The 10,305-nt window shown below is 67.7% G+C and overlaps 3 protein-coding genes across 3 annotated transcripts; all 3 read right to left on the bottom strand.

The window, feature by feature from the left end:
• Positions 1 to 873: 873 nt before the first annotated feature.
• Positions 874 to 2,787, bottom strand: PMVK (phosphomevalonate kinase). The gene is made up of 5 exons (XM_054397003.1): positions 2,705 to 2,787; positions 2,261 to 2,324; positions 1,789 to 1,941; positions 1,563 to 1,692; positions 874 to 1,010 (listed from the first exon to the last, which is right to left on the bottom strand). The coding sequence occupies exons 1-5, from the start codon at positions 2,785 to 2,787 to the stop codon at positions 874 to 876; spliced, it is 567 nt and encodes a 188-aa protein (XP_054252978.1).
• A 793-nt stretch (positions 2,788 to 3,580) lies between these two features.
• PBXIP1 (PBX homeobox interacting protein 1) lies at positions 3,581 to 6,296 on the bottom strand. The gene is made up of 10 exons (XM_054396940.1): positions 6,237 to 6,296; positions 6,032 to 6,113; positions 5,883 to 5,929; positions 5,670 to 5,802; positions 5,359 to 5,574; positions 5,255 to 5,278; positions 5,092 to 5,165; positions 4,877 to 5,002; positions 3,791 to 4,791; positions 3,581 to 3,708 (listed from the first exon to the last, which is right to left on the bottom strand). Exons 1-10 carry the CDS (start codon positions 6,294 to 6,296, stop codon positions 3,651 to 3,653), a joined length of 1,821 nt encoding a protein of 606 aa, XP_054252915.1. The 3' UTR covers positions 3,581 to 3,650.
• Positions 6,297 to 7,928: 1,632 nt separating this feature from the next.
• PYGO2 (pygopus family PHD finger 2) lies at positions 7,929 to 9,263 on the bottom strand. The gene is made up of 3 exons (XM_054397002.1): positions 9,248 to 9,263; positions 9,111 to 9,160; positions 7,929 to 9,014 (listed from the first exon to the last, which is right to left on the bottom strand). Exons 2-3 carry the CDS (start codon positions 9,150 to 9,152, stop codon positions 7,929 to 7,931), a joined length of 1,128 nt encoding a protein of 375 aa, XP_054252977.1. The 5' UTR covers positions 9,153 to 9,160; positions 9,248 to 9,263.
• Between the last annotated feature and the right edge of the window lie 1,042 nt (positions 9,264 to 10,305).

Raw genomic sequence — 10,305 nt, 5'->3', positions numbered from 1 at the left:
CGGTTCCTGCATCTTTGCGGGGTCGTTCGGGATTTGTAGTCCACCGAGGAGCACCGACGGCCGCTACAGCTGCTAACCGCCGGTACCGGCCGTCGGTGCTCTCCGGTGAACTACAAATCACCAACGATCCCGCACCGGTTCCGCCCACCCACCCTCCCTTAGGGACCACCCCCCACACCCACCAAGTTCTCCCTCGACGGAGGGGATCGAGCCACCACAGAGGGGACCCTGGGCAGCCCCCATAGCCCCCAGACCCAACCCCTCCTCCGGGGGCTGCCCCCCACCCTTATATAAACCCCAGCAACCCCCTATGGAGACTGGAGACCACTGGTGGCAACTGGAGTGGGTGGGATGGAGGGGGGGTGTGAATGTCCCCCAGGTAGGAGTGGGGGCAGTGGTGGGGTCTGGGAGGATGAAGACCTTCATCCTCCCCCTCCTCCTCAATCCAGCATCCTTTTTCTCACAGCCCCTCCTCCAAAGATTTTCTCCCCCCCCCACCCCCCATCCAGATGTGTCCAGCTGTTGTAGGAGAGAGGTTGCTTGGGAAGCAAATAATCCATAGGGAATTGGTTGCTGGTAATCTATTGAAACAGACCAGGGAGCACCCAGCTGGTGACCCCCTGCCCAGGCAGAGAGAATTAAGCTGCCCCTCTACCCTTCTCCCTCACCCCCCAACACTGGGGACTGGGGGCACAGCCAGGAGGGCAGTGCCCATGTCCCCTGGGGTGCCACCCAGGGAAACGAGACCGAGGCAGGGTGGCAGCGGTGCTCCCTGACAGAGCTTTATTGGCCAGGCAGGGAGGGCTGGCACAAGGCGTGAGGGCTGGGCTAGGCAGGGCACACAGTCCCCCAGCCCTGGCAGAGTGGCACAGGCTATAGCCTGTCACGCACTGACTGCAGCAGTGCCCCCAGCTGCTCGTCCAGGGACACTTCGTCCCCATCGTTGGTGATCACCCAATCAAAGGCCACTCCCTGGTCCAGGCCACACTCAGACTCAGCATCATCCACCCCTGGGGAGCATCAGAGAGCCCAGATGAGGCTCCTGAGTGGGGGTCAGGATCCATCTGTGTGTCCACCCCCCCCCCCCCGGAGCCTCACGCCCACTGGAGCTGGGGGGGAGCTTGATCTAAAGCCTCTGGAGCTGGGGAGGGCTTGATCTAAAACCTCTGGAGCTGGGGGGAGGTTGATCTAAAGCCTCTGGAGCTGGGGGGAGCTTGATCTAAAACCTCTGGAACTGGGAGGAGCTTGATCTAAAACCTCTGGAACTGGGGTGGGCTTGATCTAAAACCTCTGGAGCTGGGGAGAGCTTGATCTAAAACCTCTGGAGCTGGGGGGAGCTTGATCTAAAACGTCTGGAGCTGGGGGGAGCTTGATCTAAACCCTGCAGCTCCTGCAGCCAGGGCAGTGGAGGCAGCAGAGCCGCACCGGGGATGCAGCCACAGTGCCAACGGTGCAGCCACAGTGCCAGGGCCACAGCTGCAAGTGCCAGCACTGCAGCTATGGTGCCAGGCCCGGTGCCAGGCTCGGTGCCAGCCTCAGGGGAGCAGGGCTGGCTCTCTCACCTGCTACAAAGACCCAGTTCCTCCTCTTCCTCGTCTCCTCACTGGCCACCACCCGCACGGTCTGCACCGCGGCGCCGTAAGCCTTCCGGAACCACTCCACGTCTGAGGGGCGCCGAGTGTCGCTCACCACCTGCACCCCCGGGGGGGCTCCATCATCACCTGCACCCCCGGGGCTCCATCAGTGCCCACCTGGCCTCCCCCCGCCGTGCCCCTCTGCACCGCTCACCCACACCGGCTGTGCTGCCCCCTCCACCGCTGCCCTGCAGAAGAAGCCGGGGTCGGTGCTGCGTCTCTCCTCCCCCCACCGGATCATATCCTGCCGGTGCTGCTCCTTGTAGGGGCTGGCATCCAGGAGCCGCTGGAAGTCCAGGCCGTGCTCCTGTGGGGAGAAGGGATCAGTGGGCACAGCCTGTGCCACAGGGCTCGGCATGGCATGGCTCAGCAAAGCAGGAAGCAGTGTGGCGCCGGCATGGCACAACGTGGTGTGGCACAGCATGGCACGGCATCGTGAGGCTTGGGATGGCACAGTGAAGAACTTGGCACAGCACGGCATGCCATGGCACAATTTTGCACAGCAGGGCATGGCATTGCATGAGACAGCGTGGGATGGCACATGGCATGGCATAGCAAGGTGTGGTGCTGTATGGCACTGCAGGGTGTAGCAGGGCATGGCAGGGGGTGGCCCAGCCAGGGGGTACCTTGGCATACTGCTCCTTGAGTGGCGCGGAGAGGCGCAGGATGGTGCACACGTCCGGGCCCAGTCTGCGGGAGAGGGATCATTGGCACTGGCACCGGCACTGGCACTGGGCAGGACATGGCCTCCCCGCTCCCTGGTACGGGCTCCGGCCCTCTTGGGGCTGGTCCCGCCCCTGATGCCAGCCCTGCCCCACCTGGTACCGACTCAGCCCCGGTCCTGGTCCCGACCCTGCTCCCTCCAGGTGCCAGCCCCACCCCCGCCCCGGTACCAGGCTTCATCCCTCCCGGTACCGGCTCCGCCCAGCCCCACCCCTTCTGTATAGGTCCCGCCCTTCCCGGTGCCTGTCCCGCCCCCGATGCGGGCCCTGCCCCGCCCGATACCGATTCAGCCCCGCCCCTGATACCATCCCCGCCACTCCCGGTGTCAGCCCTGCCCCTGCCGGTACCGGCCCCGCAGCTCGGAGGCCACGAAATCCTTCCCCGATTTCCGCTTCCCGCTCAGCAGCAGCACCACGCGCGGCGCCGCCATCCCGGCGCCCGGCCCCGCCCCTCGATCCCACCCTCGGCCCCGCCCATGGCGCGGGGAGTCCGGCCCCGCCCCGCACACCCCCTCCGCCCCACCCCCCTACCCCCGGCAGCCTCAGAATGGTACGGCCCGGACCCGGGGCGGAGCGAGCACCACTGACTCCGCCCCCTCCCCCTGCGGGGCGCCCGCGGTACAGCGCCCCCTGCAGGACGGGGCTGGCGCAGCGCTGCGTACCGCTGAGGGGAGGAAACCCCCAAAAGCCGTCGGGAATACCCTGGGATCCCAGACCCCTCCAGCACCTGTGACACCCCCACCCCCCCATTAATCCCCCCTTTCCCTCCCAGCAGCCCCCTTTGCCCTCAAACTCCAGCCCTCCCTCTTCTCTCCAGCCCTTCCTCTTCCCCTCCAGCACCCTCCCCATTACCCCCAGCCCTCCCTGTTCTCTTCCCAGCAACCCCCGTTGCCCCCTCAGCACCCCCTTTTCTCCCCTACATTACTCTTTCCTCCCCCAGCACCTCCCATTTGCCCCCCAGCATCCCCTGCTCCCCCCCCCACCAAGTGCCATCTGTTTCCCCATGTACCTTTTACCCTTCCAAAGCCCCTTCCGCCCCCCCCCCCCCGGACGCTCTTCCTCCTCACACAGGGCGCAGCTCAGCCCAGCGGTGACTTTATTAGACGGTGGCAGTGCAACATCACTCAGTGCATCCAGTCAGGGACCCGTCCCTACCCGGGCCCCCAGGGTGTGACAGCAGCCCCCAGCTCCCCCCCCCCAGAAACAACCTGTGGGGAGCCCTTGCTTGGAGGGTGCTGGATGAAGGCTGTGGTGGGGCAGCTGCCCTGACAAACTACAGCTCTGCCCCTTGGCTCTACCCCCTTGTCCCGTGCTGCCGCGGGGCTCTCCGGTCCCACTCCTTCCTGGAGGTGCTGTAAGAGAAGGGGGGACCGTGATGGGGCGTTGGGACTTGCTCCCCCCCAGGATCCCCTGGCACTGCCTGCCCTGGCTCACCTACTGTCCCCCGCGTAGTGCCGCAGCACGAACTCCTCAAAGTCATCGGCAGCCTCTTCGTCGCCTCGCTCCTGCCGCGCCACCTCCTCCAGCAACTCCTCCACATCATCCACGAAGTCAACGAAGCGCAGGCGGTCGTGGGCGAAGCTGCCATCGGCCCCGAAGGCGCCGTCCAGCCGCGCCGCCAGCCCCTCGAAGTGTTTCCCCCAGCCCAGCCTCCCCATGAAGCCCTCCAGCAGCCGCAGGAACTCCGCCTTCCGCACCGGCTCCAGCGCAACCCCCAGAACCTCCCGGCCCTCTTTGCGGGCGCAGTCGGCCACCCCCGAGCAGCCCTGAGGTGCCCGGTACTGGCTGAACAGGGGCAGCTCTCGGGGACCGCGCTGGGGAGGGCTGTGGGATGACTTCCCCCAGGATTTGCCCTGCTTATGCTCCCGGGGGGGTCGGGGCTCCTTCCCGTGCCCATGGGGTTTGCCTTGCTCCCTCCTCTCCCGCTCGTGGGGCGGAGGGCCGGCACCGTGCCGCTTGTACCGTTTGCTCTCCTTCTTCTCCGCCTTGAACGGCTTCTTCCAGGACCCGGGGAAAGGTTCGGCCTCCAGCTCCTGACCCAGGCGCTGCTCCAGGGCACTCAGCTCCTCCACGAGTCCCTCAAGCCCCCCGGGGCGCCGCGCCCGCTCCAGGACACTCGCCAGCTCCTGCTGCACCGAAGCCACCCAGCCGTGCCGCCGGGCCGCCTCCTGCCGCGCCGCGTTCTCGCCACGGGACGGGGCCCCCGTGCCGGGGGGCTGCTCTGCCGCCGGTTGCTTGGCCCCGGGGCCGCCCAGCTCCCCCACAGCCCGCAGGCGCTGCAGCTCGGCTCGGGCATCACGGAGCGCAGCAGCCTCCTGCTCCAGAGCTGCCTGCAGCCGCTGGTTCTCTGCGGCCAGGCTCTGCTGCTGCGCCCCGGCCGCCGCTGCTGCGCCCTCACTCTTCTGCAGCAGGGCCTGAAGTTCTTCTTTGTGGGCCTGGGGCAGGGGAGTTGGGGGGGCTGTGAGTGAGGTGGGAGGGGGAGAGCAGGGCCAGGACACAGCACTCAGCTTCCTCACCCACCTGCAGCTCTGCCTGCATCAGGCGGATCTCCTGGTTCTCCTTGGCCAGCTTGTCCAGGAGCAAGCTCACAGACTGCAGGCTCTGGGGGTCCCTGGTGTCCGACACGGGGGGCTTCTGGTGGGAGTCCTGGGGAAGGGAAGGGTGAGAGTCCTGAGGGGGTATTGGGGATGCTGCCTTCCCTTGGGGGCTGAAGCCCACTGCAGACCCTTCCTTACGTTGCTGTCAGCAGGCACTGGTGACTCCTGCTCCCCCATCACCACGTCCCGGCTCACCACACCCTCCAAGGGACCTGAGGTTGGGGACATCCAACCACAGCTGAACATCTGCACTGCCACAGGGCTGGCACAGTGCCCACGCAGGGCACTCCCCTGTACTCACCATCTGCTGGGTCATAGATGCCACCTGGGGAGAGGAAAGGATGCTGAGGGGGTGCCAAGATGCCAGGCCTGGCCCTGGATCCCCAAGCTTGCCTCAGGACTCACCAGAGACAACCAGCAGCCCCACAGCCACCAGCGCCAAGGCACCCAGCAGGTACTTGCTCATGCTGAGCCCTTCCACGTCACCGGTGTCCGGTGCCTCCCGGTGCAGGGCAGGTGTGGGAAGGGGGGGCCCAGGACGAGGCTCATGGCCCTGCCTCCGCCGCAGCCCCTCCAGGTCATCATCACTGCTGCTGCAGCTTTCCTCCTCTGCTGGTGGCCCTGGGGAGGGACGAGGGAGACCTCCAAGGAGGGTCTGCACCCCAGCTCTGCCCAGCATAGTCTCCCTCATGCTGCTGCCCCTCCATGGGCCTCACCAGCTTTGGGGGTGTCAGGGCAGGGACTTGGTTCAACCTCAGTGTGGGGCTCCTCCTGCTCCCCACTGTCGGGCACAGAGGGCTCCACGGAGCCATCCAAGGTGGGCACTGCCCCAGTCCTGGGGTCCAGGTCCTGGGGGCACAGGTGCTGGGGTGTCAGACAACCCCCCCCACAGTGCAAGCAGGACCCCAGTCCCTGGTTCCCAGGCTTACCTCCTGCTTGCTGCCCTCGAGGCACTCGGTCTGGCCAGGGCTGGCAGCTGGGGAGAGGGCAGAGAGCAGCAGTGAGCCATGGCACAGGGGGGTACCGGGCCTGCCCCGGCCCTATGGTTGCTGCCTGCCTGTGTCGGTGTCCTGGGTGCTTTCCTCCTTCTCCAGATCCTCATTCTCAGCCCCGTGGGAGGCTGAATCCAGCTCTGGACCCACCGTGTCGACCTGCAGACCCTGGGAGAAGCGGCACCCCCACCGTAAAGTGGCACCTTTGGCCCCAACCGCCGCTGCCCCTCCCTGCAGCCCTTCCCTGCTCAGCCAGCCGCTGGGCTGCTGCCCACCTCCCCCATCCCTCACCTCGCTGCCCGCCAGCACCCAGCTGCTGTCCGAGTCCCGGGACGTCGATTTCTCCGCCATGGAGCCGGCCCCAGAGCCACCTGCAAAAAGAAACGGACGGGCGGAGCGCCGTGACCCAGCTCCCGGTGCCACCGGGATGTGACAGGGAGAGCTGCGAACCCCACGACGGCCGATCTCCAAACCCTGCCCGCGGCTGCAGATCCCCGGTGGCTGCAGAGAGAGGCCCCGGGATGACCAAACCTCCTCTCTTGTGTCCCTCCCCGGGCACCAGCTGCCGCCGAAGGGTATTTTTAGCCACTGATGCCGCGCCCGGCAGGTGGTCGTGGGACGCGGGGCCCGACACGGGGACACCGAGATCCCGCTGGAAGACGGCGGGACCAGGAGGAGTATCCGGGGCTACCCTCGTCGTAACCCCAGTGACCCAGAGCCGGCCCACCAGTGACAACCTCCCTCCCTCCCTCCCTGCGGCCCCGGCACCGGGCGATGTCCGTTCCAGCCGTGCCCGCAGCCCTACTGCGCAACCCCGGCCTGGCTCCGCTCCCGGTGCCAGCCGGGGTGGCGAAAGGCGCCGTGGCGGTCCCCGGGGTCGCGAGGAGGGACGGACGGTACCTGGTGCGGCTGCCGGGCGCTGCCAGCAATCCCGCCGATAACTTTTCTCCGGTCTCTCCGGTAACTTTTCCCCGATGCCTGTCACCGCCCTCGGGAAGGGGCGGGCACGTGATGCGAAGAGCCAATGGGAGCGGGCGATGGCCTCGACGGACCAATGGGATGGCTCCGAGCGTAGGGCACGTGGGCCCCTCACTTCGGTACCGGACACTCTTCCCCCTCCCTCCCCATCCCCGGCGGGGGCGAGCGAGACACCGACACGCACGTTTCAGAGCTTTATAGCCACGGTACAAAAGTTTCCATTAACGATCGAATAAACTCGGGGGAGTAGGGAGGGGAGGACGGGGAAGCCACCGGGAGAATCCCGAGCACCGGGGCAGGTGGATGGGAAGCACTGAGCCCACCCCGAGCATGTGGAGGGGACGCACGGGGGCGGCTCCAGAGCCCCAAAGGGCTCACGGATGGCCGCGGGGCACCCGACTGCCCCCAACCCCCTGCATGGCACTGACCCCACCTGGCAGAGCTGGGGTGGCACCGGGGAGGGTGCCCCGGGGGTCACTGCAGCAGGGTGGGAGCCTCCCCCACAGCAAAGGGCTGGTGACAGCACGGCCACCACCGGTGTTCAGAGCCTGGCAGCAGATCCAAGTGGCATCAGGTGCCCAGGGGGGAGCTGCAGCTGATGCCCACGGAGGAGCTGCAGCCAGCGCCCGGGGGGGAGGAGTTGCAGCCAGTGCCCACGGAGGAGCTGCAGCCGGCGCCTGGGGGGGAGGAGTTGCAGCCGGTGCCCACGGAGGAGCTGCAGCCGGTGCCCCGGGGGAGAGGAACTGCAGCTGGCGCCTGGGGAGGGACTGCAGCCGGTGCCCACGGAGGAGCTGCAGCCGGCACCTGGGGGGGAGGAGCTACAGCCGGTGCCCCAGGGAGGAGGAGCTGCGGCCGGTGCCGAGCATTGTCTCTCCGGCTGACAGAGGGGGAGGAAGGGAGATGACAACTTAAAAAAAAAAAAAAAAAAAAAAAAAGGTTTGGTCCTAAATCGGTGTGGGGGGAGCGGGGTGGGGATGAAGCTGTACACGGCTGCGGGAAGGCAGCTCAGCCATCGTTGGCAGCCACCAGCTGTCCCATGCCCTCCCGCACGTAGACGGATTGGATCTCCTTGGTCTTGAGGCAGAAGTCGCAGGCCCAGACGGCCGAGGCCTCGGTGGTCAGCAGCCCGTAGGCGTTCTCCGTCATGCCGGTGCACTCCCGGTGGAACCACTTCTGGCACGAGGCCTCGCACAGGATGGCATCCTGGTCGTCGTTCACCTCGTTGCGGCAGGCCCCGCAGGGGTACACCAGCCCCGGGGGCGGTTGGTGCCCCGAGCCGCCACCGCCGGCTGCTTTGCCAGGGGCGGGCGGGGGGAGGCTGTTGGTTTCCGGGGTGCTGGCACCGCGGTTGGCACTGGTGGGGGCGAAACCAGGCTGAGCCCCGTTGACGGCAGCAGGGGAGCCTGAGTGCTGCTCCTGGGCGAAGGTGCTGGGGGGGTTATTGAGGTTCTTTCCCCCTTCTTCGCTGCTGGCAGGGAAGCCAGGGTCGGCCCCGGGGAAGGGGCTGGCGGTGGGGGGCAGAGGGGGCATGTTCTGCCCCGGGCGCTGCATGGGTGACTGTCCAAAGAGGCTGCCAGGTTGGCTGAAGCGCTGAGCCACGGCTGGTCCCCCTGGGGGGTTGAGGGCCGGCCCAGGACCCATGTCTCCCCGGGGGGGCTGCCCCATGGTGGGGGAAATCATGGGTCCGAAGCCCCCGACAGGCCCCTGCATGAGCTGCCCCGTGGGGGGGCTGAAGTTCTGTCCGAGGGGCTGGCTGAAGGGCTGCCCAGGGAAGCTCATGCCCCCAGGCTGGACGTAGTTGGGGTTCTGGGGAGGCATCCCGAAGGCCGGCCCCATCTGCCCGGGGGCGAAGGGAGGGGGCTGCCTCCGCAGGGGCTGCGGACCCCCACCGTAACCTGGGGGTACCTGCGGCGACATCCCCCCCTGGACGCGGAAGCCGCCGAAGGGTACCGGGCTGCCCAGGAAAGGGGCAGGGGCCGCCCCCACCTTGGGGGCTCCGAAGTCATCCTCGAAAGGGTTGGAGGCCACCAGATGATCCACCATGGGGGTGGGCGGCGGCGCGAACTCCGAGAGGTGCGAGTAGGCAGGACCCTGCGGGGAGAAGGCGGCGGTCAAGGCTGCAGCCCCCTTCCCGGAGCCCAGCCCCGGTGTCGCCCCTCCCGGTGCCGCCCCCCAGCCCGGCCCTACCTGCGTGTTGGATTTGCGTCGCTTCTTCTCGGGGCTCTTCATCTGCAGCCCTGCGGGGACAAGCGGCGCCGCGTCAGGCGGGGTCGGTGTGTGTGTCCCCTTACCCCGCTCCCACCGGCGCGGCCGCCCCCGCTCACCTGCCTTCCCCTGCTTTCGGCCGGGCCCGCCGGTGGCGGCGCTTCCCGCGGGGTGCGGGGGCCCCGGCGGGGGCGGCGGGGCCGGGACGCCTCCCTCCAGTTTCTCGGTGTGCGGGGCCGCCATAGCCTACTCACAGCCGCCGCGGCGCCATAGCCACAGCCCCGCCGCCGCCGCCGCTTCTCCGCTGGGCCGGAACCGGAAGCCGCGGACGCGCGGAGCCAATCACCGCGCGCCTTGTGGGGGGGAGCTTGGAATAGACCAAGCGGAGCTCAAGGCCGGGGAGGGTTAAGGGGTGGGGGTTGGAATCTGGGCCGAACCATGTGGGAGGCCCCGAGGCAAACGGAACGAAGCGAAGCCAGGGCGGAGCAGAGCGCAGGGAGGAGGATGCGTAGCGCACCATGAGCGACGCCCAAGAAGGGGGGGGAAGGATGGAAGGAACCATCTGGCGATAGAAAGGACCACGCTGGCCTGAAGGGAGGGGGCCGTGTGCCCGGTGGGTCCCGTCCCGTTCCCTGCCATCCCTCACACCAGCCAGGACCTAGAGAAATACCAACTTTAATACCAACCGCCGCTTCCTTTGGTATAGCGGAGCCCGGGGGGTACCCGGGGCTGTGCGGGGCAGGGCTGCGCTTTGGCTTGGGGGCAGTAACACCGTGCATGCTGGGGGGGGAGGGGGGGGGAAGGGCAGGAAATAGGGGGGGAGGAGCCCTGCCGCTGCCCCCCCCGCTCCCCTGGGGGCTACTGGAGCCGGCCGTACCCACCTGGGACCCCGGGAGTGGTGGTCAAGGAGGAGGGGGGTACGGTGGAGTACGTCCCGGAAAGAAAGGGGCACCGGGGGGGGGGGGGGCTAGGAGCACGGGGGGGCTCTGCCCCCGGCCCCCCGAAAATTGCATAAGAGTGTGGGACCTGCGGGGTCAAGGCACAGAGTTAACACATAAAAGTGATTGGGTACAGTCGGTGTAGGGCCAGCCGGGGCTTGTGCCTGGGGGAGCAGAGCCCCCACTGCAGCCCCCCTGCCCTAGCCTGTGGGCAGGGGACGAGGCTGGGCTGTCCCCCA

Source organism: Indicator indicator, chromosome 40 (assembly GCF_027791375.1).
Source record: "Indicator indicator isolate 239-I01 chromosome 40, UM_Iind_1.1, whole genome shotgun sequence".
Lineage (NCBI taxonomy): Eukaryota > Metazoa > Chordata > Aves > Piciformes > Indicatoridae > Indicator > Indicator indicator.
This window is presented reverse-complemented; position numbering and strand designations above follow the sequence as displayed.